The following is a 26,193-nucleotide window of genomic DNA, read 5'->3' on the forward strand; positions in this document are numbered from 1 at the left end:
TGGAGCTCAGGGTACCGGACCCTAAGGACTTGCTTGCTTCCTTGTCTTGGTCAGGAGTTTGAGCGCAGGCTGTTGGGCATCAATAGTGTTCCTTTGGGGCGCTTATGGTGCTGGCTGTAGCTTCACCTCCCTCCCCTTTTATTGAATTGGTTGTGGCCTGGAGGGGGGTTGAGTATCAGTCCAACTAGCAGCCCAAAGATATTGGTTTGAGGCAGAGAACCTCTCCAGATGCAGCCAACTTTAAAGAGGCTGCAGCAGGCTGCAGCATCATTTCCCCAGCACATGGTCTGTGACTACAGGCTGTGATAGCTTATGAGGAAAATTGGGGGGGGGGGGGATTCTTTTTGAAAACTGCAGTTAGGTTTTTGGTTCCCGTCCTCTAAAATCCTATGTTTTGATTTTTTTTATTTAGCCCTGAATCGTTTTTAAGCTGCATTTTGGCATCAAAAAGCTGCTGTGGCAGCCATGTTGAATTTCCTGAATTTTTTTTTTTCCCCTTAATTCTCCAGCTTCTTCAAAACACCTTGTTTTGCCTCACAACTGATAGAGATGGAATCCACATACCCTAATGCTCCTATGTCATGCCTTATTTGCGCCGGATGGGTGATTGAAGAATGCCCTTGCGCCACATGTCATTTAGCCCCTTCACAGTCCTCTAGGGCTTGAGAAAGGCAGCTCACTTGGCTCAACTGTTCCCCCCCCCCCAGATTAGATCCCTTGAAGGACTTCTCAACTTTAGGAAAGCAATAAAAACATATCTCTTCATCTAACTCCACCACCCATGACCGATAGATTACAAAAAAAATGTATATTGATACAAGATCCTCCATATGTATTGTTAGGATAAAAACTTGTATTCCAAAATTTTGCACTGTAACTATGACAAATTTAACCTGTAAACTATATTATGTATATTGGTTTTAGATCCCTAATGTGTGTTGAGTTAGGATAAAACTTGTACTGTAATTATATGACAAATTTAACCTGTAAACTATATTATGTATATTGGTTTTAGATCCCTAATGTGTGTTGAGTTAGGATAAAACTTGTACTGTAATTATATGACAAATTTAACCTGTAAACTATATTATGTATACATGTATTGGTTTTAGATCCCTAATGTGTGTTGAGTTAGGATAAAACTTGTACTGTAACTATATGACAAATCGTAACCTGTAAACTGTTTATTATGTAACCCATTCTGAGCTCTTTGGGGAGGACAGGATAGAAAACAAATTAAATAAATAAATATACCTTATTTTTCGGACTATAAGACGCACCCACCTGTAGAGGAGGGAAAACCAAGAAATAAAAAAATTTGAGTTAGAATTTTTTTCTTCTTGGTTTTTCCTCCTCTACTCATAGGTGCGTCTGGTCTGGTGCTGGGAAGCCCACAGCCCAAAGCCACCCGAAGGAGCAGCCTGCAGCCCGAAGCCACCCAAAGAAGCAGCCTGATGCACCCCCCCCCCCGGTACCTTTTTTAAGTAGTGGTGGTCCAGCACGGTCTCCTGCTGGACTGCTGCCTCTTTGCAGAGCAATGCAGGAGCGTGACTTTTGTGCTTCCTGTGCTGCTCTGTGATTGGCTGCAGTCACTGACTGGGACCAGTCAGGAAGTGCAAAGGTTGCATTTCTGCATTGTGCTTTGCTGTGCAAAGAGGCAGCAGTTCAGCAGGAGACAGTGCTGGACCACCGCCACTTAAAAAAGATACCGAGGAGGGGGGCTGCTTCTTCGGGTGGCTTCGGGCTGCAGCTAATCAGAGTGGCACAGGACCAGGCAGGAAGCTCAAAGGTCTTGCTCCTGCGTTGTGTGTCGCTCTGCAAAGAGGCAGCAGTCCAGCACGAGACCGTGCTGGACCACCGCCACTTAAAAAAAAGTACCTGGGGGGGGGGGGGGGCACAGTGTATTCGGTCCATAAAACGCACCCCCTTTCCCACATCCTTTTTGGGAGTGGAAAAAGTGCATCTTATGGTCTGAAAAATACGGTATCTATATATGTGTGTGTTGTATTTTGGCCTTTGTTTCTTTCTGTTCAGGCTGTTTAAAAAAATCCATCTAATTTTCTCTCTCGCATCTAAAGCTGCAGGTTGTAGAAAAGGCTAGGCCTTCTAGATCCACCTCTGCCATTTAAAATTCTACTGCTAATTTGATTTCTATAGGAATGGATCTTCAGATCAAAGGCCCTGTAGTAGCGATTTAAAAGAGCCATGGTGGCACCTATGATTTGTCCATGCCTGAAAAAATTGGCCTTAAATTAAGTTTTTACGTAATGCTAATTCAGCTGTACAGTAAATAAATAACGGTAGAATTCTGAGGATGTGGCCCATCAACACTGTAAAGTATGCATAATTTCCAAAGCATTGGTGCCTTTATATCCTAAGTTAACCCCCAAAAGTTTACCATTTAAAACATTTATCTGTTGTAACTTATGAAGCATATTGACCATCTCTGGGAAAAGATAACTAAAAATAGCAGATCCAAAATGTTGACTGTCCAGTTTTCCATGTCGCATGTCGATTTAAGCAATTTGCAAAAGCTATATTTATTTATCCCAGGACAAGCAGGCAGCATATTCTCAACATGTGGTGATGTCACCGACGGAGCCCCCTAGTGGACGTTTTCGCAAGCAGACTTGCTTGAAGACCTTCAATCTTGCGATTGGCCCGCGCATGTGTGCGAGCCCCTCCCGCCCGGTCTAGGGCATGCGTCTCCTCAGTTCTCTGTTTTCCGCGGAGCCAGAAGCACTGCTCCCTTGCTTTGCGCGATATCGTTGTCCCTCTTGTACCGCGGCTTGTTTGGTTAGTTTATTTTGAGTCGCTGTGCTCGCATCTGTATTTTTCTTTCTTTTTGTTTGTTTTTCAGTTCCCGGTCTTACTCTGGCCACCTGGCCTCGTGGGGCCACGGCCGTCTTTTTTTTTATGTCCCGGCCTCGTTCTGGGTTTAAAAGCTGTACTAAGTGCAACCAGGTTATCTCCATCACCGACCCTCATCGTTGGTGTGAGGAGTGCCTGGGTGCAGAGCACTGCACTGAGTCGTGCCCCCATTGTGCACTTTGTAACCGCGGGCTCTTCGTCGGAGGGTGGCCAAGATTTTCCAATTCTTTGGCTCCATGGATCTTGCGGGACAGGCCTCGAACTCGGCCTCGGCACCCTCATTGGGCGCTTTGGCCTTGAAGTCCTCGTCGGCCTTGAAGGCTCTGGCCTCGGCCCCTCCTGTTACTCCAGCCTCGGGTAAGTCTCCTCTTTCCTCCTCAGGTGTGCCGGCAAAGAAGCCTACCTCCGAGTCTCATGTCAGTGCTGCCTCGTCGGCATCTTCGAGACATCACTCTAAGCATGCCTCCTCAAGTAGGGAATACTCTTTCTCGAGGTCACCCACAACCATCCTTGGTCTCGGTGCCTATGTTCAAGGATATGCTTAAGGCTATTCTTACCACGCAGCTTTCCCTAGTGGTGAGCCAACTGGTCCCAACTTTGACGCCTTTGACCTCAGTCTCAACCCAGTCTCGGTCTGACCAGCCTGAGCGTCCCCTCGTTTCTTGAGGCCCTACCCGCAAGACTCGCCGGGTTCCCTCGAGCGATTCTTCATCCCCCAAGTCTACTGTAACTTTTTGGGGATCCAGGCCAGGGGGCCGTTTTTTCCCCCACTACTTTGTCAAGGTTTGCCCCTCCTAAAAAGCCCTGGTCTTCTCTGCCCCTTAGGGGCAGGTCTCAGACAGCGAAACCTTCTAGACACACGCTTGTCCTCGAGTTGGACTCTGGGTTGTGTTCCCCATCGAGGCAGCTACCAGCCTCTATGGGGTCTTTTTCGAAACTGGTGGAGGAATTTTCCTTTACCCAGTCTTCCCCGAGGCGTCGCCAGCTAATTCCTCGGACCCCGGGGTTTTCCCCGGCCCACCTAGCAAGAGGTTGTTCCTCGACGCCCCCAGACAATTTAGTAGAGCCTCTTCAGTCTCCCATTTGCGGGACTCCGAGGCCGCGGCTTACTATTCGAGGGAAATTTCTCCCTCTTTCTCGGCTGCCCCCAGATCTCGCGCGGGGTCTCCTCAGGAGGATGAGTCTTCTTCTCGAAACTCCTCTTTTACTCGTTTCATCTCTGGGATTGGGCCATCCGCCGCACCATATTCCTTCGAGCGGTCTACATTCAGGGCCAGCACAATTGTCTGGCGGACAAGTTGAGTAGTCTTCTACAGCCTCACGAGTGGTCCATCCATTCCTTGACTCTGCGTCATGTATTTGCTCGCTGGGTGACCCCGGACGTTGACCTGTTTGCGTCCCCCCACAATCACAAGTTGCCCCGCTTCTGCTTCAGGGTATACACCCCGCTCAGACTCGGGGCGGATGATTTTCTGCTGGATTGGACGAACCTGTTTCTGTATGCGTTCCCTCCATTCCCTCTGATTCTGAAGACTCTCGTCAGGCTCAAGTCCACGAGTGCCACCATGATTCTGATAGCTCCTCGGTGGCCCCGACAACTGTGGTTCTCCATCCTGTTGCAACTCAGTTTCAGGGAGTCTCTTCTTCTGCCTGTTTTTCCTTCTCTGCTTACGCAGAGTCGGGGTTCTCTTCTTCATCCCAACCTGCTGTCTCTGCACTTAATGGCTTGGTTACTCACGGTTTGATGCCCTCGTTCCAGTTCTCCTAGCCTGTGCTGGATGTCCTGGAAGCTTCTCGGAAGGAGTCCACTCGCCAGTGTTACCATCAGAAGTGGACCCGCTTTTCTTCCTGGTGTGCTACTCGACAGCAGTAGCTGCTGTCTGCCTCATTAACTGCTATCCTAGACTATCTGTTACACTTATCTGGCGCTGGACTCAAGTCCTCATCAGTTCGAGTTCACCTTAGTGTTCATCAGCCGATTGACAGGAAGCCTATCTCTGTTCATCCTATGGTCTCCCGCATCATGAAAGGCCTTTTACATGTTCGTCCGCCCCTTAAACCTCCCCCTGTGGTGTGGTCCTTTCTCGTTTGATGAAGCCCCCGTTCGAGCCGCTAGCACAGGCTCACTTGAAGTATCTTACTTGGAAGGTTGTGCTTCTTATTGCTCTCACTTCTGCCCGTCGGGTCAGTGAGCTTCAAGCCTTGGTAGCGGACCCTCCTTTCACTGTCTTCCATCATGATAAGGTGGTTCTCCATACCCACCCTAAGTTCTTGCCTAAGGTTGTTTCTGAGTTTCACATCAACCAATCCATTGTTCTCCCTGTGTTTTTTCCGAAGCCTCATTCTCACCCTGGAGAGGTGGCTCTGCATTCTCTTGATTGTAAGCGTGCGCTGGGCCTTCTACTTGAAGCGCACTGCTCCTCATCGTTCTGCTCCCCAGCTGTTCCTCTCTTTCGATCCTAATCGCTTGGGTCGCTTTGTTTCTAAGTGGACCATTTCTAACTGGTTGGCCGCTTGTATCTCCTTTTGTTACGCTCAGGCTGGTCTCTCCCTGCCGGGTCGAGTCACAGGCCACAGGTCAGAGTGATGGCGGCGTCAGTTGCTTTCTTCCGCTCAACTCCACTTGAGGAAATCTGTAAGGCTGCCACTTAGTCCTCGGTTCATACATTTACCTCGCACTACTGTCTGGATACTTTCTCCAGGCGTGATAGCCATTTTGGCCAGTCCGTTTTGCAAAATCTGTTCTCCTAATTTGCCAACTCTCCCTCCATCCCATTCTGGTTAGCTTGGAGGTCTCCCACATGTAGAGAATATTCTGCCTGCTTGTCCTGGGATAAAGCACAGTTACTTACCATAACAGGTGTTATCCAGGGACAGCAAGAAGCACAGCCAGAATGATTGCATAAAGAATATATTATAGACATAGTCTTACAGAAAAGCAATATTCAGAATGGTTACAATGAAGCATTACAATTAAGGAGAGAACAAAGCAGTTTCCCTGCCTTACAGAGTTCAGAGGCAAAGATACAGAGAGTCTGAAGTTCTAAGGAGAGCCAGAGAGAGAAAGGGGGATGGTCTAAGTTTCGAGTTCCATAGATAAAGAGAAGGATAGACAGAGAAAGAGATAGCCATGTGTGTTGCAGAGAGGAGGCTTTTATAGTTTGGAATTAGAGAATGACATGGGGAAATAATCTGTCCCCGTCACTGCACCGTCCCCGGCCCACCATCCTCTGCACCGCCCCGTCACCGCCGTTCCCTTCACCGCCCCTTCACCGTCACCGCCATCCCTTTTACCGCGCCGTCACCGCCACTGCCATCCCATTCACCGCCCCGTCACCGTCCCCGCAGCATCCATATAAGCCTCAGTACTGCGAAACACCATGAAGACAGAAGAGAGTTCTGCCACTACTACTACTGCACTGAGAATCTGTTTCAGTGCCTCTGCCCTGTAGTAAAAACCGAACATAAAATAAATCAATTAACTTGTCCTCCCTTTCAATGACATGTCCCCCATGTTCACCTATAGCTCGAATCAGGTCAATTGTGCACACTAAAAATGCAGGAGAATCTGGAACGTGAGCGCAGACAGGCAGTGATACAAAAACAGCAGACACCCGACCAACTGCAGTGTTCCGCCATCTCCCTCCCTCCATCTCACCTTAGATGTAGAGTATGCCGGCTTTCTTTTCGCCCAGCTGCATGTGCGGATGCTCATTTGTTCAATATTCTCCTCTGACGCAACTGGAAACAGGAAGTTGCAAGAGAGGAGAAGATTGATCAACGCGAGCGCGGCTTGGCGAAAAAGAAAGCCGGCATACTCTACATCAGTGGTTTTCAACCTTTTTACACCCGTGGACTGGCAGAAATAAAAGAATTATTTTGTGGACCGGCAAACTACTAGGACTAAAATTTTAAAACCCTGTTTCCGCCCCATCTCCGCAAGCTCAGTAACTATAGAAAAATAGACAAATATAGTGCAAAATATAGACAGTAGATATAAATTCTCAAAACTGACACATTTTGATCACTAAATTGAAAATAAAATCATTTTTCCTACCTTTGCTGTCTGGTGATTGATTTCATGAGTCTCTGGTTGCGTTTCCTTCTGTCTGTGTATCCTTTCTTTCATTTCTTTCTTTCTGCACTCAAGCCCAAGAATTGTCCATTTCTATTCCCTCCCTCTTTTCTTCCTATGTCCTTAGTGCCCCCGGTGCCTCCTTCCCATGTCTTTAGTGCCCCCAGTGCCTCCTTCCCATGTCCTTAGTGCCCCTTCCTGTCTTTAGTGCCCCCAGTGCCTCCTTCCCATGTCTTTAGTGCCCCGTACCTCCTTCCCATGTCCTTAGTGCCCCTTCCTGTCTTTAGTGCCCCCAGTGACTCCTCCCCATGTCTTTAGTGCCCCAGTGCCTCCTTCCCATGTCCTTAGTGCCCCTTCCTGTCTTTAGTGCCCCCAGTGACTCCTTCCCATGTCTTTAGTGCCCCAGTGCCTCCTTCCCATGTCCTTAGTGCCCCTTCCTGTCTTTAGTGCCCCCAGTGCCTCCTCCCCATGTCTTCAGTGCCCCAGTGCCTCCTTCCCATGTCCTTAGTGCCCCTTCCTGTCTTTAGTGCCCCCAGTGCCTCCTTCCCATGTCCTTAGTGCCCCTTCCTGTCTTTAGTGCCCCCAGTGCCTCCTCCCCATGTCTTCAGTGCCCCAGTGCCTCCTTCCCATGTCCTTAGTGCCCCTTCCTGTCTTTAGTGCCCCCAGTGCCTCCTTCCCATGTCCTTAGTGCCCCTTCCTGTCTTTAGTGCCCCCAGTGCCTCCTTCCCATGTCTTTAGTGCCCCTAGTGCCTCTTTCCTATGTCCCTCTCACTGCCTTCCACACTTTGTCCCACCCCCGAAGCCTGCCTGCCTGCCTGTTCCTGTCTACCTTTCTCCCTCCCTAGCCAAAGCCAGCCTGCTGCCTCCCTGCCGCTCAAAAAAAAAAAATTAAAAAAGCCTCTGTCCTTTTCCCCTTCTCTTACCACCATGCTGCAGCTGCTAAAGCTGGAAGTCTTCTTTCCGACTCAATTCTGATGTCGGAGAGGACATTCTGGGCCAGCCAGGCAGCGATTGGCTGGCCCAGAACGTCCTCTCCGACGTCAGAATTGACGTCGGATAGACTTCCTGTCGGCTTTAGTAGCTGCAGAAGGAGCAGGAGAAAAGGAGAGGCTTTTTTTTTTCTTCGTGCGGACCAGCAGAAATTTAACCGGCGGTGCTCTTCCAATTCAAAGGTGAGGTGGAGGGAGGGAGATGGCGGGGACCGCGCGATCTTGATTGCCTCACTGCGGGGACAAGTCCATTCACTGCTCCAAGGGGCGGTGAATGGCCTTGTCCCCGTCCCGCAGAGGCCACTATTTTTCTTCCCCGTTTTGGCGGTTTACCCGCGGCTAACCGCCACCGTGTCATTCTCTATTTGGAATCTTATTCTGAATATAGAAAACTATTGAGCTTCAATAGAAGTTAAACTTCCCCCCTCCTTCGTAGACAGGAGAAAAATAGGTTGCAGTCATATGTAATTTCCAGTCTGTCTCTGACAATAGTTTCCGATTAACTTTAGTTATCTGTGCACCTGGACCCATTGTATATCCTAAGCTGTCCCTCTTAAGCATCAGACATTAACACATTTTTAGTTGCAAGTTGATTTAATTAGGGCTACTTAAAACCATCTTCCTGCACTCAGGGTCTATCTGCATTCACATGCCAGAGTCAGATTGATATAATTTCCCATAGGCCTTTGCTGACATTAGTTATGCTGACTGAAAATGCTGAATGCTAGCAATAGCTATGCTGACAAGGACACGCTGAGGAGACGTACGCCCTAGACTGGGCGGGAGGGGCACGCGTGCATGCGCAGGCCAATCGCAAGCTTGAAAGGTCTTCAAGCAAGTCTGCTTGCGAAAATGTCCGCTTGGGGGCTCCATCGGTGATGTCACCCACATGTTGAAAATATCTGCCTGCTGTCCCTGGATAGCACCTGTTACTGTAAGTAACTGTGCTTTATTTTAAAATCTATAGCTGCATATGTTTGAACTTCCTTAACTTTGGGGGGTTTTCACATAAAAGGATGAAATTTGGACTGTTATTTCACACTTTTTCTCTAACAGAATTCATTAAAATCTAATTTTTTTTTGTTTTTTATGATGTTAGTCACTTTTTCCTAGGGATGGTCATATATGTGCTATATCCTGCACATCAAGTAAAGCCGAACAAACTAGGTTTGAAAAACCAATAGTTGAAAATAGGTTCAGAATTTTAGCCCTTGTCTGTCCCTGACACAATTAGTTTTCTGGGGGGTCCTTTAGCCCTTTGTGTATCTTTGAAAATATAGATATATAAAAAAAGAATATTTTTCTTTCAGAAATGTGAAGAACTAAGCTTCAAAATGAAGTAGTATTTTAAAGTATGCATCCATAAAACAGTTGCATTTACCACAAAGCATGACGATGTGTTATCCAGATTGGATGAACAGAAAAGCTAAGCTGCAGAGTCTTTTAGAGTTTAGACAATTTGGGACCCTTTTACAAAACAGCTCTAAAAAGTGGTCTTAGTGCATCCTTACAAGGGGTCTGTATGCTAAGCCAGTAGTATTGTATTAATAGCTACATACTAATATTGCCATTAGCACATGGCCATTAAAAAAGATTAGTGCGTGGGCCCTTACCACCACATATTTTGTAGGTGGTAAGGACTTGCACATGTCATGTAGCTGTGTTGCTTATTGCAGAAATGCTCACTTTCTGCCCCCAGAACCGCCCCATCCATGGTAAAAATAGAAACTATTTTTTTTCATGCGTGATATGCACTCTCTAACCTGGATCTTTATTACAAGATGCCTGAGTGTGCCGTGTGGTAGCCCTTTTAAGCTGTAGTAAGCACATTCTAGTGTTTAATGCAGATTGTTAAAAGGACCCCTTTAACTTTTATATAATGTACATTAGATCATTTTAAAAAAATTGGGGTCCTTAATTAATGTACAGTAAATGCCATACAGTTCTTTGTATACCTGTGAACTGTGTGGCACTTAATACATACTTATTTGTTAGCATGCGCTAAATCCATTAACACATTTTAGTAAAAGGGCTGCTTTTATCTGGGAATCCTTGACTAGATAATGAGTGCTAATAGATTCTGAAACTAATTTTAGAAGCAAATATATTGCATTGATGTATGATGGTCCAAAAACATTTTGAGAAATCTGAAGTATCATGGGAATTATAGTTGAGTAGAAAGTTTTAGTCCCTTGAACTTTTATACATGTTCTTTTATGACTTGCTTATTCCTTTGTGATCCAGATTATACAGTACTGTATTTGGCAAACTGAAGCAAGGCAGTAGGTTCTTAACAGCAGTAGGTTTTAAAAGATGACTATTCCATATGTCTGTGAAACTATCATCAGAAATTAATGATGCACATTTCTGGTCTTCAAGATCAGTACCTAACTCTTTGTACTTTTGTATTGGCTTCAACTTCTGTAGCATACGTAATTGTCATCTTAGCAACTTTAACCCCCCCCCTGTCCCTTTACAAAATCATATTAGGTTTTTTTATTGCTGACCATGGTAGTATATGCAGCTTCATAAAAGAGAGGGGTGGTTAATGAGGGAGGAATAGATGTCTTTCCATACCATAACATTGACCTTTTATCAGTTCTAAGAGGTCCAATGTAATTTTCTGTTTCTGTACCCTAACAGAGTTTGAATCCAAAATGGAATGAAGAAATATTACTTAGAGTGAGTATAATTTTTTGTTGTTGTTGTTGTTGTTACACGTTATATGAAACCTTGGCTATTTTAAGGAAATGACAATTTTTATCTTCAGTATTACCAAAAATTATTACATATTTTTCCAAGAATAAGCAGAATATTGCATCCTTATAATTGGATGATGTTATCTCAGGTAAACCTCTTAGAAAAAAAATTCTGGAATGCTTTGAAGCACCATGCATCCATGAGCATTCCACAGTTGTTCTTGTCCATGCTGGCTCTGACATTTTGGTAACAGCATCCATCACAGGTTTCATTATGCCTCCCTCAAATTCTACCCCAGGTAATAGCTGTGTACAACCTGACCGTCAAGGAGAGATGCTCCAGGTGGGAGGTGGCTTTGCAGCAGAACTCCCTCTCACCTGGAGCACCTCTATAGACCTTATTCAAATTACTTCAGTTAGATGTGGTGGTTCTAGTTGTTCAGTTTTTGTAGTTCAAAAAAGAAGGTACCTTCTGTCCAATTCTCAATGTGGCCAACATATTTCTCAAAGTTTCAAGTTTTCATACGGAAACATTAAGATTGGTGATTGTGTTGGTGCAGCAAGGAGGGTTAGGTTGGTTTATTAGGTTTTTTTTTTTAGATTTAATAGAAGTTTACCTATGTATCTCTTTAAGGAAGTCTCATCTCTGCCAGATATTTTCAAGACATCTTGTGAATAAGGACGGTTTTGATATTTTAATACCTTCTAGAGATTTTAATATAACTAATTTGGTTGGAATCTTCAGTTGAAGAAACATACAATAAGGCCACTTTGGTGATGGCATTCTTAATTCACCTACTAGAGCAGTGGTCTCAAATACACGGTCTGTGGGCTGCATGCGGCCCCCTCCAGGGACTATTTTGTGGCCCGCAATCTGTCCTCTCCACTTCACAAGTTTTCCAATTGTGGAGAGGACAATTGCGTACAGACCGCGACTGCGGCTCGCCTAAAGCAGGGGTCCCCAATCTGCTTCCCTCACCCTTCTCACTGCCCTCCCTCAAGCCACCGCAATCGGGGAACAGGCCAGCACTGAGGTCTTAGTTCTCCCTGCTTATCTTCCCCAGCTCGGAGCTGACCAATTCTAACATTGGGGAGGAAGTTTCGGGCCAGCCAATCACTGCCTGGCTAAGCCCGGAACTTCCTCTCCAATGTTAGAATTGACATCGGGTGGCGAGAATTGGTCAGCCCTGTGCTGGGGAAGATAAGTAGGGAGAGCTAAGACCTCGGCGCAGCCCTGTTCACCGATTGCGGCAGTGGTGGCCTGTTCCCCAATGGTGGTGGTTTCGGGGAGGGCAGGGAGAAATAAAGAAAGAAAGGGGGGGGACAGGAAGACAGAAAGAAAGAAGGGAGATGGGACACAGACAGAAAGGGGCATGGAGAGAGAAAGACAGAAAGAAAGGGCGGGCATGGAGAGAGAGAGAAAGAAAGAAGGGGGCAGGGTGAAAGAAATAAAAAGTTGGGGGATGGAGGAGACAGATGCCAGACCAGGGGAAAGGAAGGAAGGATGAAAGGAGGGAGGGAGGGAGAGAAAGGAAAGAAAGAGATGTCAGACCATGGAAATACGGAAAGAAGAAGAGAGAGATAGAAGGGAAGGTAAGACATGGAAACATAGATTTTGAAAAGAAAGCAGAAAAATTGAATATTAAGTTAATGCCAAAGATGGATGCAAGGCAGAAAGTGAAGACGGAGAGAAAAACAGTCAAAGGACAAGAAGGCCCTGGAAACTGTTAAAAGCACAGAAAAATAGTCACCAGCCAACAAAGGTAGGGAAAATGATTTTATTTTCAATATAGTGATTGAAATGTGTCAGTTTTGAGAAAGGAAAGATATTAAACTTTAAATGTGAGGGCTGCAGAAAAAATAGTTACTGACAATTTTGCATAAGGTAAAACTCTTTATAGTTTATAAATCTTTCCTTTAACTGTTAAAGGAAAGATTTATAAACTATAAAGAGTTTTACCTCATGCAAAGTTGTCGTTTCTTTAATAAGACATTAGCTATTTTTTTTTTGCGGCCCTCCAAGTACCTACAAATCCAAAATGTGGCCCCATTAAGGGTTTGAGTTTGAGACCACTGTACTAGAGAGAGGTTCCTTTAAGGACATAAGAACATAAGAATAGCCGCTGCTGGGTTAGACCAGTGGTCCATCATGCCCAGCAATCCGCTCACACAGCGGCCCTCTGGTCAAAGACCAACGTCCTAACTGAGACTAGCCCTACCTGCGTACGCTCTTGTTCACCAGGAATTTATCTAACTTTGTTTTGAATCCCTGGAGGGTATTTTCCTCTATGACAGACTCGGGAAGCGCATTCCAGTTTTCTACCACTCTCTGGGTGAAGAAGAACTTCCTTAAGTTCGTACGGAATCTATCTCCTTTCAACTTTAGAGAGTGCCCTTTTGTTCTCCTTACCTTGGAGAGGGTGAACAACCTGTCTTTTTTTATTTATTTATTAGTTTCAAAATTTACAATTCAAGATTAAACTTGTACAGAAAGCGATTTAAAACAAAGAAAATATTTTTTCCGAATATATATAAAAGTAAATATTGCTTAATCGACTCAAGTCCACAATAAGATCCAAGATATAATGTAATGTAATATAAATGGAATAATAAGGAAAAATTAACATAAAAATAAGAAGCGTGATACACAATTAACTGATGTACAGGCGTCTAATACATTTTAAAGCCCTTATTTTTTTTTCCTTCTCCAGGCGGGATAAAGAGAGAAAAGCCATCAGCTGGTATGGCTCAACGAATATATATTTCTGGGAATTATACTGTATTATGCACTTGCATAGGTAACGAAGATAAAAAGTCACCCCAAGAGCTAAAACTCCAGGTTTTAATAAGAGAAATTCTTTTCTACGCTTTTGTGTTTCTTGCCAAGTCAGGAAAAATTTGTATCTTAAAGTCCAAAAACTTTTTTTTCCTTATTTTTAAAGAAAAGCCTCAAAAGCCAATTTTTGTCCAAAGTAAGAGCTAAAGTCACTATTAATGTTGCTGGTATATCACTTTCCTTATCAGATAGCTCAAGTAAAGCTGATACATCGATTGGACCTTGGTTTCTTTCCTGTTATTGATTCTGATTTTTATTTGGCAAGTAATAAACCTGGGTGAATGGAGGCAATTGATTTTCCGACACTTCTAGTATTTCCAGCAGGTAACGCTTTAATATTTCTCGTGGGGTAACTGTTGTAATTTGAGGAAAATTAATCTAAGATTGTTACTCCTGGAGAAATTCTCAAATGTCTCTATCTTCCTTCTTAAATTAATATTGTCCTTCATTAATGTCTCTTGAATTAGTTTAGAAGATTTGAGTTCATCTTTAATATTTTGGATATTTATTTTTGGTTCACCCAGGTCCTGTTTTATTTGGACGATTTCCTTGTCTTGGGTTTTTATCTTTCCTTCAATCTGCAGATGATTAGTATTCACAGTTCTAACTAAATTGGCAACTAGATCCCATAAAGCTTCCACAGTTACTTCTTGGTACTTTACAGTTGTCAGCATAGCTATCGCTACCAGATGTCAGCATAGCTATCGCTACCATTCAGCATTTTCAGTTGGCATTACTTATGTCAGCGAAGGCCTATGGGAAATTATATCAATCTGACTCTGGCATGGGAATGCAGATAGACCCTGGGGGCAGGGAGACTGTTTTAAGTATCCCTGATATGTTTCAAGTAGCCCTGATTGAATCATGATTAGCTAAAAGGTGTTAATGTCTGATTATGAGGGTGCTTAGGACAATGGGTCCAGGTGCACATCAAGAAGATAAGCTGCTTGAATGGGACAAAGAAGCCAGAGACTAATCCCATCTAGCATGCCTGCAAGTATCACACCCTCCTTAGCAATTAAATTAACAATTGTTTCAAACAGTTTACAAATTCTAAACAGAAAGATACTGGGACATACAATAGTTTCTATATTCAGAATAAGATTCCAAGCTATAAAATCCTCCTCTCTACAACACACAAAAAAAAACTATCTCTTGGCTCTTGGCACTCTGGTCTCTCTTCTATCTCTTGAGCTCTCTCTTTCTCTATCTATCTTTCTCTTTATCTATGGAACACGAAGCATCACCCTATCCCCCCTTTCTCTCTCTCTGCCTTTCCCTGGAACTTCACACTTCCTTCTGGACTCTGTAAGGCAGGGAAACTATTTCAAGATGGATAAGGTCAGCTATTTCGTCCTGCTACATTGTCTGTGGTAGGCAGCCTCCCTTTGTGCTTCATGTGCATTTGACGAGAGGATTTGCCTTTTCCTAGGCTGAAGCCAGGATGATTCCTCTGGATGAGATTTGCTGGGTGGTGACTTGTGTGAAGGGATGACCTTTTACCAAGTTTTATAGGGTGAACATAGCAGTTCAAGAGGACTCCTCCTTTGGAGCCTCAGTTTTGAAGGCAGGCTTCTCTCCCACTGAGGATTCTGGGACTGCTTAAGTAGGTCCCTTGGTTCTGCATACCATCCCTATTGCACTGGAAAAAGCTATTAGGTTCTTACCTTGATACAGTAATATCTTTTCCAGTAGATAGGGATGGTATGCTGAACCCCCTGACCATTATTGTTGTTGTGCCTGCCTTGACTACTTGAAGGCTGCATCTCTGACCTTTCTGCCAGCTATCGTAAACTGGAAGACATTGTATATTGTCTGTATATATAGTTACTCAGGGTTTCCCTGGAGTTCCACAGTTTTTTTGGGCTTTTACTAATAAAGATTATTTGATCCTTCCCTCTCCATGACGTGGTTATGAGCTATGTGTTTATATTTATGAGCAGGTCAAAATCTTGGTCATTCCTATAAGCATCAGATTACTTACCTTGCTGGCCCATGCTAAAACTTCTAGCGCAGTGTTTCTCAACATGCGGTATGTGGCATGCCCCCGCGGAGAATATTCCCTCCCTGTCTGTCTGTTGAAGCTGTGCTGCCGCCGGTGGCGATCCCTCCTTCCCGCCCCACCCCCTGAAGCTGCTGCCAGGTTTCCCTTGCCTCCCTCCCGAAGCCGAACCACAGGGCTTCCTTCTGATGTCGGAGCTGACGTCAAAGGAAAGCCTTCTGGGTCAACTGGGTGAGGGAGAGGTTCCCAGTTACCTCCTTGCCACACTTGCTTCTTCTGCCTTCGGTGGCTTATTGGGGGAACGCGCAGCTTGCAGCGGTTCACATGCTGCACATAGCTGTCCCAAAAACCTTCTCTCCGATGTCAGAGCTGATGTCTGAGGGAAGGCTTGTGGATCAGCCACATGCAGCGTGTGAATTTGTTGCCTGCGCGTCCCCCCAATAAGCCACTGAAGGCAGATGGATCGAGTGTGGCTCGAACAAGTAAGGGAACATGATTTTTCTGGGACAAAGGGAGAAAGGAGGGGGGAGGAAGGAGCGCATTGGGGCATTGGAGGGGCATGATTCTGGGACAACGGTGGGAAGGCAGGGAGGAGGAGGGGGCATGAACTTGACTCAGAAGGAAGGGAAGTGGCATGAACATGAGACACAGAAGGGAGGGAGGAAGGGAGCACTAACTTGAGCATAGGAGGGAGGGAATAGAAAGGGAGAATTGTTGGGCATGAGTGTGTGTGAGAGGGAAAGCACATGGGGAAAGGAAAAAAGAGGAAAATTGGGCATAGAGAGAGAGGTAGAGATATATGGGGAAGAGAAGGATGAGAGGGAGAAATGTTGGATATGGTGGTGGAGAGGGAACAGAGAGAGAGAGATTGAAGGGGATGCAAGGGGAGGAATATTGGACATACTTTAGAAAGATTCAAGGACTCTCTGAAGAGTTTTCTTTTCAGAGATGCCTTCGTGAACTGATCCACTTGTCTCCTAAACCTTATGCCACACAAGTCACAATATTGAAATTTGCATCTCGGACTCCAGCTGTTTTAACCCTATGCCCTATTGTTTTTAGCCCTTTTTTATTCCTTTTTACTATAATAATTTGAAGATTTATCCCTCCTTTCCTGACCCTCAAGTAAGTAACGTTAATATCAGTCACTATATGTTCTTTTTCACTAGTTTTTATTATGGAAATCGCTTAAAAATATTCTAAGTGTTGTATCAAATTTTTAAATAAAACTTGAAAGTTGATAGTGATGGAAGGAGAGATGTGGCATAGTGCTTGAGAGGGGTGATAGAAGGAGAAATGGGCATGGGGCTGGTGGGCAGTGGTAAAAAATGCTGCACATGATCCGGGGGATGAGAGAGGGAGAAATGTTGGACTCGTGGAGGGACAGAGAGAGAGGTTGGAGAAAGGAATGAGGTCTGGAGAAGAGAAAGCATGCAGGAGGCAGAAAGAAAGAAAAATAGCGGATGCACAGTCAGAAGGACCAGAGACTCATGAAATCACCAGCCAACAAAAGTAGGAAAAATTATTTTATTTTCAATTTAGTGATCAAAATGTGTCCATTTTGAGAATATATATCTGTTGTCTATATTTTGCACTATATTTTTCTGTTTTCTATAGTTGTTACTGAGATGACATTGCATATTTTAAAGTCATGATTAACATTTCCTCTGCATACAGTGTAGTTTTTTTTAAAATTTTGTGGTTAACCATTATCCTATATAATAAAACGCTAGCCGCGCATGCGCACTCCTATCGGCGTGCTTCCATGATCAGTAGGTCTGTGGCCACAGAAGTGCACATGCGGAAATCCCCAGCACCTACCTACATTCGCCGGAAGGACTGGACCCCAGCGCTGGACATCCTGCTCTCCTGTCGGCTCCTCTTACGAGCCGCACCAGCATCGGAGAAGGCTTCCGACGTTGGCGGGGATTGAGAGGAGCCGCAGCGACACCTCAAGGGGCGGGAAGGGAAGCGCCAAAAAAGGACTCCAGCCGCTACTTTCTTTGCGGTGCCGACTCCAAACGCCGATTCAAGCACCGTGTGCAGCACTCTACACACGCTGCTTCGGGGCCTTCTACTGCCCTGATTTGCTCTGCCACATCTCTGATGATGTCATCAGAGACGTGCCAGAGTAAATCAGGGTAGTAGAAGGCCCCGAAGCAGCGTGTGTAGAGTGCTGCACACGCTGCTGGAGTCGCAGGTTTGTCGGGAAAGGGAAGCAGGAGAGAAGACATGCACAGCCACTTGCAGCAGTCTCTCCAATTTTCTTTCCTTCTTCAGTCTCAGCTCTTCTTTATCTGAACATTTCCTTCTTCAGTCTGTCCAATTGCAGCTCTCTTGCCCTCTGCTTAGAGGGCAAGAGAGCTGCAATTGGACAGACTGAAGAAGGAAATGTTCAGATAAAGAAGAGCTGAGACTGAAGAAGGAAAAAAAATTGGAGAGACTGAGGTAGGAAATGTTCAGATAAAGAAGGGCTGAGACTGAAGAAGGAAAAAAAATAGGAATAAATACCTACAGGGAAACAAGATCAAGAGCATACAGAGAAAAAAATACAGCATAGAGGTTTGCAGGAATAAGGAACACATAGAGAAAGTAGAGCAGAGACCCCTGCAAGAAGAGAAAAAGAACAAAGAGACTGGGGATGAGAAAGAGAGCAGACATGCTTGCAGGAGAAAAAGCGAGGCAGTAATGTTACAGCTGGAGAGTGCAAAGTGAGGAAGAAAGCAGAGACAGCGCTACACAGGGAAATGGAGGGGGAGAGAGACAGAAAGAAAAAAAACAAAACAGACAGACATATTCTAGCACCCGTTAATGTAACGGGCTTAAAGACTAATGTATTAATAAGATTATATTGTGTGTGTATATGAAAAATGGATGAAGAAATTGCATTATAATTAGTACTATTATGGGGGTGGGGTCGGGCAGAGCCTGGGTGGGTCTGGGGTGGAGCTTGGGTGGGGGTACTCGGTTGATATTTGTTAGACTTAAGGTGTACTTGGCTTGAAGAAGTTGAGAAACACTGCTCTAGCGTAGCTTGATAAAAAGGTGAAGGGGGGGGGTCACGTGATGCCGTCTTGGTGAACAGATGTGCTTGGAAGGAGCTCCCGGGCCCGCTCTTCTTTTTGCTCTATCGGCAGCTTTACCGGCGGTATTCTGCCTTTCCTGACTCCCTGGTCTGTTGGGGCAGGTTGGTCGGGGTGTTTCGCTCTCCTTTTGGGGTGTTATGGCCTCCAAAGTGACCTGTAAAGATCGGGACAAGCCTCGTGGAGTTGATCCTAAGATGGCGGAGTCGGCCCTCATGTCTCCACCTTTACCACGCTCAGAATGGGTGGCTGATATCATCATGGAGGTGCGAGCGGCAATTCAGGACACCCTCACCTCTCAACTCCAAAAGCTCTCCGACAAATTAGATGGCTTAGATGACTCTGTGAGCCATTTGAGAGCGGAGTTTGGTACCTTTCAGCAGCGGGTGTCAGACTTGGAGGATTCAGCCGCTTGCACACAGGAGGCCCAGACGGCGGCGAACTCTAAAATTCAACAGATGGAGATTAAGGTGGAGGACCTGGAGAATCGCTCCAGACGTAGCAATTTGTGGCTTGTCGGTATACCCGAATCAACTTTCATCGACTGCGGGGCCCCTGTGGATTGAATGGGCACATCGCTTGGGTGTTCGTCGCCTGGATGCTGCCCGTCCTAGGGTGGTGATCTTTAAGGTGCTGAACTATGCCCACAAAGTGGAGATCCTGCAGGCTATTCGGGCGAAAGGCCCCTTGTCCTATGAAAATCAGAAAGTTCTGTGTTTCCAGGACTTCCCGATTCAGTTGGCTGCCCGGAGGAAGGAGTTTGCTGCCATTTGCCGTCAACTCCATGAGCTGCACATCCAGTTCGCGCTTCTCTACCCTGCACATCTTAAAGTTCAACATGAGGGTTGGTCTCACTTTTTTGACTCAGCATCTGCTGCCTTGACCTTCGTGCAATGCCTAGCGGGAGCTGCTCCTGGACCATGATCTTGCTGATCTTCCTTGTTCCTGGGCTTTTCCTGGATGGCTTCCATGTTGTTCTGCTATGGCTATGGCTTGCAAGGAGCCTAGGGGCCTTGCCATAGGCTGTTGTTGGGGAGGCCTTGTTGGGTGCCTGGCAGCTGCTTGCTCCTACTACGCCAGTTCTCTGTTCAAGGACTTCAGCTGACTTTTGGATGTGTTTCTGCCGACCTTGTTTGGCCGGTTGTTGGTCTTAATTGCACTGTTCCTTATTTGTGGGTATTTTGTTTTATTGCCATTGTGCTCCTTTTGTTTTTGCTTTCGCCTCCTGTTTTGTTCTCTTAACGCTTACTGGCATTTCACTAGATTTTCCTGCTCCACTGGGGCTAGTTGCTTCCTTTCCTTTCCTTTCATTCTGCTGTATTTTGTTTTGTTTTTTTCTTTCTTTATTTCTGACCTTTTCTCTTTTAGGCTGGAGTACTTGCATGGATGGGAGGTGCTTGGTTTCCCTGTAAGTTGGGGGATGGGCTCGGGACTGGGTGGGGAGGTTGTGTGGTAGTTTTAGATGGGGGGAGTGCATGGTTGGTTGTGAATGGGTATAAATGGTTGTGTGTATGGTACCCGGGGGGCTGTGGACTGGTTTTGTTTCTTTTTTGGGCTGTGAGTGTTCTTTTGTTCCGGGAGGGAATCGCTGGCTGGGACGGTTTCCCCAGTAGTATGTTAAGGTTATTTTTCTTTTTACCCTGTTCTTAATCTTTCATGGTGATTTTGTTTCATGGAATGTTCATGGTATCACGTCTCCTGTTAAACGTCAAAAAATTCTTAGTGCATTGAATCGACAGAAGACTGATATAGCATTTTTGCAGGAGACCCACCTCTCTTCTGCGGAACACGTTAAACTTCGCTTTTGGTAGGTTGGTGAGGTTTTGGAGTGCCCAGGTTTGCACTGGAGAGCGGGTGTGGTCATATTATGCCGCAAAGGTTTGCATCTTACTACCCATAAGGTATGGTCTGACCCGCAGGGGCGCTATCTTTTAGCTAAAGTCACTCTTAATAGGCAGGACTTGCTATTGTGTAACATCTATGCTCCTAACACTTGGGATAAGTCCTTTATGCATTCCTTCACCAGACTCCTCCATCAGGACCTTCCCGTGGTGGTGGGGGAGGGGGGATTTCAACCAACTTTTTGATCCCACTATTGACAAATCTAATCCCCTTCCCCATGACAAGTATGCCCTGACTAGAGGCCTTCCATTATTTGCCTCGTCTATGTCTCTGATCGATGTGTGGAGGGTGTTACATCCTGGAGACCGCGAATACACTCGCACGTCTAGTGCCCATGCAATGCAGTCCCGTATTGATTATTGGCTGATTACAAACTCCTTGTCTTCTCAGATGGGATCGGCGGAGATCAGGGGATATGATGTCTCTGATCATGCTATGATTGTTCTTACTTTAGAGTTTCCTGGAGACGCCCCTAGGGGCTTTCATTGGCAGTTTCCTCTCTCGCTATATTCTGACCAAGAGTTCCATTCTTTCTTGGTAGACAAATGGAAGGATTATGCTTTTCATAATGCGACTCATAGGGATGACCCGCTTCTCTATTGGGAGACTGCTAAAGTTGTTTTGCGGGGGGAGATCCTTGCTTACTCCAGCAGAAAGAAAAAACGGCGTGACCGTCAGGTGCTTCGGTTGGAGCGCCAGGTTCAGGATGATCGTCACCACTATGGGGATTATCCCACCGGAGTAAATAGGGCGTTGCTGCTGGCCTCACAACAGGCATTGTGGGAACTTTTACATGACCGGGCTATGAAATCTTTGGCTTATTATAAATATCAACTGTATTTGCATGCTAATAAGAGCGGGAAGTTGTTGGCTAATCTAATTTGGCACGCTAAGGGATTTTCCCCTATTCTGCAACTTCGTAAGGCAGATGGTGGTCTGGTCCACAGGGGTGAAGATTTGGCAGCGGTATTTCAACATGATTTTCAGGAGTTGTACGATGCTCTGCAGGCTTCTTTGCTGGTGGGGGATCTCTATTTAGATCAGGTCTCTCACCCAGTGGTGTCAGAGACTCAGAACGCACGATTACAGGCCCCTTTCACGGTCGATGAGTTAACACTGGTCATTGGAAGTTCCCCATTGCATAAGGCGGCAGAGCCTGATTGCTTTTGGAATGAGTTTTATTGACTTCTACTCACGGACGTTGCTCTTGTTCTGGTTGACATGTTTAATGGTGTGGTACGAGATGGGGCTCTTCCGCCTTCTCTTCAGGTAGCTCAGATTGTTGTTTTGCTTAAGCCTGAGAAAGATCCATTACAGGCCTTCTCTTACCGCCCCATCTCCCTTTTGAATGCTGAAGCAAAGTTTTTTGCTAAATTATTGGCCTTCCGGCTGGCGGGGATTTTGCCCTTGCTTATAGCGGATTCTCAGGTTGGGTTTGTCCAGGGTCAGTCTTCCACTCGGAATCTACGTACTATTCTGGCATCCCTGGAGTGGGTGGAGCGTGAGAGGGTTTCTTCTTTGTTGGTCAGTTTTGACGCCCACAAGGCCTTTGATGAGTTTTGTGGGACTTTCCTTGTTTTGCACTCTTCAGCATTATGGGGGGCTTCTTTAGTGCTGCGGTGGCGGCGTATCATAATCCGCTTGCCATGGTGTTGGTTAATGGGGTCTCCTTGGAGGCTTTTCCGATTAAAAGTGGTACTAGACAGGGTTGCGCCTTGTTGCCTTTTCTCTTTGTGCTCACGTTAGATCCTTTGATTCACGAGATCTCTGCCAATACGGAGGTTAGGGGAGTCTGTCTTGGAGGTCATGAGTTTAAGATTTCGGCATTTGTGGCTGATTTGTTGGTTTATTTGACCTCCCTGTGGGCTTCCTTCCCCACTCTTATGGCGCTTTTCGAGGAATATGGTGATTTTTTTGGTTTTCAGCTTAATTATGATAAATCCTTGGCGCTGGCTACTGCAGACTCTATGCGTCGGGAGTGGCCGGGTCGGTTACCTTTATGTTGGGTGGATGGCTCGTTCAAGTATTTGGGTGTGCAGCTCACGAGCTGTGTGGGATTGCTATATCGTGCTAATGTTGATGCTTTGTTGGCCACTACAACTTGTAGTTTTGCACAGTGGATGTCTCTGCCTCTTTCTTTCTACGGTAGAGTTCAATTGTATAAGATGGTTGTTTTTCCCCGCTAGCTCTACGTATTCCAGCTACTGCCCCTTTGTCTTCGGCGCTGGGATCTTCAACAACTTCATAGGCAGTTGACTCGCTTCCTTTGGCAGGGTAAGAAGTCTCAGATCTCGCTCACCTATTTGTTTGGCCCGGGGAGGATCGGCGGTTTGGGACTTCCGGATATAGGCCTGTTTAACTTGGCTTGCCTGCTTCGTTTCTTGGGTAACTGATGCTTACGGAGTGAAGAGTATCTTTCTCGGGACTTCGAATCTGCTCTTTTTCATCCTTGGCACCTGTTTTTGTTGTCCTAGATACCCGTCCGCTTTTTGCCCCCCGCATTTCGGTCCAGTGTTCTTCGGTCTTGGTGCTTTTGCTGGAGGGCCTTGGTCGGGTTGCTGTGGGGGGGGACTCTCAGGTTTCGGATCAGTTGTCTATTCGGGGTAATCCGCAGTTCCTTCCTGGCAGCGATAACCCCATCTTTGTGAGATGGTCTGGAGAGGGTTTGCTTCTTCTTGAACATTTATTGGACGCTGAGGGGGCTATGAAATCTTGGGGAGCTCTTCCCATGCTCCATTCCTTGGGGGGTGGGTGGTTTATTTGCCTATAAACAAATTCATCATTATGTGGAGTCCTTGACTCACCCGGGCCTACAGTTTCGTTTGGGCCACCAATTTCGTCTCTTTATTGCCCAGTTTCATGCTAGTGGCCTGACGGTGTCTGCGTTGCATGGTGCTTTACGATGTCTCTCTCCTCGGAAGTCTTATGAGGCTTTGGGGCATTGCTGGGGGAGAGATGTGGGCATACCTGTCGAGTCTTTGAATTTCCCTTCCCTTATTAATCATATTTCCTCTATTTCTATCAGCGCCGAACTGAGGGAATGCAAATTTTGAGTGGTCTATCGAGCAGATTTTTCCCAAGAGCGGGTACCCAAAGCCGGGGATATTTTATCCCCCACCTGCCCGAAATGTCACCAGGGATGCAATTCATTTTTCATGCATTTTGGGGTTGCTGTCATGTGAAAGTTTTTTGGAGGGCTGTACTCAGCTTCCTGGAGAGGCTTTTTTGACAAAAACATCCGATGTCGCCGGTGGGCTTGCTTTTGGATCGCTGTGAATCTTTGAGAGTGTCTGCTCAGGGACATCGGATGCTGATCCGGAAGGCTGCTGTTATAGGAAAGAAGATCATACTTAGTGTCTGGATGCAAGCGACCGCACCTGCTTACTGGGCTTGGAGGAAACGCTTTCATAATTTGATGCTCTTGGAGCAACGCCATGCCCGCTTATTCTTCAAGCGGAAGAAAGTTTTCCTGCAGACCTGGGACTCCTATATTCAATCGCTTTCTCCTAGGGCCAGAAGTCTGGTCTTAAACTCATTTTAGCTGATGATACCATGTGCCCTCAGATGCTTCCCCAGGATGGATGGTATACTGTGTATGGTTGGTATGGATGGACAGGTGAATGTGGTTTGTTAGTCGGGAAGGGTGGGGATCGATTCTGTGGTTGGGGTGAGGTTATCCTGTTCAGTGCTTGCTGAGCGGCATAAGAACACAGCTTGCTCAGCAGTCTTTCTGTTTTTTTTGCTGGTTTGGGGGTATGGGTAGGGGGTGGGGGGTGTTTGCACTTGGGAGTGGGTGGGGGTTGGGATGGGAGCTTATTTGAAAAATTGTTTTGTTGTAGTTTTGGTGATATCGACCTTGTTGTACTCTAGTTTTGTGTATTTGCTGATTGTTCACCAATAAAACATGATTTACACTAAAAATGTGGGAATGGTGGGTAAGTATAGTACTGTGATTTTCTTTGTATTTCTTTAGTTATAAGAATGTGTTTTCTTTCCTAGGTTTGCCCACAAAAACACCGCTTACTCTTTGAAGTATTTGATGAAAACCGTTTGGTAAGTTTATTTTTTAATTAATTAGTAAAAATGTGTAATGGTCAGATGTCCATATGATAAGAAGTAGTAGTAATAACTTTATGGATGAAGAATTTAGACCATGATTTTCAAAATTAACATAATCAGAATTATGCTAGTCTTTAGTATCTTAGTAAGCCCACAGATGTTTAATAACATTGTCCTAACTTTTACACTTGGAACTAATAAGGAAGCATGCAGTAGTTTTCTTGCACAGAAAATGTAAAATGGCATATTGTATCTTCATCAACAAAAGACTTTATTTATGCTTCTAACACATTACTCCATAGCTTTGTTAAGCTCATTTTGGATTTCTAGCTCAGTCTGAATCTGCCATAGCTAACATAGTAACAGTAGATGATGGCAGATAAAGACCGGAATGGTCCATCTAGTCTGCCCAACTTGATTCAATCTAAAAATTTGTTGTTTTTTTTTTTCTTCTTCCTAGCTATTTCTAGGCAAGAATCCAAAGCTCTGCCCAGTACTGTTCTTAGGTTCCAACTACTGAAGTCTCTGTCAAAGCTCACTTCAGTCCATGTACACCCTCCCCACCATTGAAGCCCTCCCCAGCTCATTCTCCACAAAACGGCCATATACAGACACAGACCATGCAAGTCTGCCCAGTACTGGCCTTAGTTCTTCAATATTTACTATTATTTTCTGATTCTAGATTCTCTGTGTTCATCCTACGTTTTTTTTAACTCAGTCACCGTTTTCATCTCCACCATCTCTCTCAGGAGCGCATTCCAGGCATCCACCACCCTCTCCGTAAAGAAGAATTTCCTTACATCGCTGTTGAGTTTCCCACCCCTGAACCTCAAATTATGTCCTCTGGTTTAACCATTTTCCTTTCTCTGGAAAATATTTTGTTCTACATTAATACCTTTCAAGTATTTGAATGTCTGAATCATATCTCCCCTGTCCCTCCTTTCCTCTAGGGCAGGGGTGTCCAACCTTTTGGCTTCTCTGGGCCACATTGGCTGAAAAAAATGTTTCTGGGGCCGCACAAATGTTGCAGCAAGATAGAGGAGGGAACCGGCAAGACGGTAAACACCCGGGGGCAGCAGAGGAAAATAGTGCATCACCCTCAACCGGGGCCGCACAAAATACTTCATGGGGCCGCAGGTTGGACACCCCTGCTCTAGGGCATACACATTCAGGGCTTCCAGTCTCTCCTCATACATCTTTTGGCGCAAGCCTCCTATCATTTTTGTTGCCCTCCTCTGGACTGCTTCAAGCCTTTTTGTGTTCTTGGCTAGATAAGGTCTCCAAAACTGAACACAATACTCGAAGTGGGGTCCCACCAACGACCTGTACAGGGGCATCAACACCTTCGTTCTTCTACTGGTTATACCTCTCTTTATATGATCCTTTTATGGCTCTTTTTGAACATAAGAATAGCTATACTGGGTCAGACCAGTGGTCTATCTAGCCCAGTATCCTTTTAACCACAGTGACCAATCCATGTCGCAAGTACCTGGCAGAAACCCAAATAGTATACAAACTAGCCAAATGGGGGTCTAGGATAACTTATACTATCTTTATGACAATTTTTCTTTTGCATCTAAAGTGCTTTAAATTATAAATGGTTTAATGTATTAACCCACTTATTTTAAATATATAAACAATAACCTAATTTAAAGATAGAACTCATCCCCAGAATCT

General features: G+C 45.4%; 1 protein-coding gene across 2 annotated transcripts in view; it reads left to right on the top strand.

Annotated features, from left to right (window-relative positions):
* NEDD4 (NEDD4 E3 ubiquitin protein ligase) overlaps positions 1 to 26,193 on the top strand; it is a 319,682-nt gene that overhangs the window by 49,796 nt on the left and 243,693 nt on the right. For both annotated transcript variants that reach the window (XM_033919613.1, XM_033919614.1), the window contains exons 4-5: positions 10,579 to 10,617; positions 24,457 to 24,510. In XM_033919613.1, the coding sequence (XP_033775504.1) occupies positions 10,579 to 10,617; positions 24,457 to 24,510 (93 nt within the window). The remainder of the gene's footprint in view (positions 1 to 10,578; positions 10,618 to 24,456; positions 24,511 to 26,193) is intronic.

The sequence above is a fragment of the Geotrypetes seraphini genome, chromosome 14 (assembly GCF_902459505.1).
Source record: "Geotrypetes seraphini chromosome 14, aGeoSer1.1, whole genome shotgun sequence".
Classification (NCBI taxonomy): Eukaryota; Metazoa; Chordata; class Amphibia; order Gymnophiona; family Dermophiidae; genus Geotrypetes; species Geotrypetes seraphini.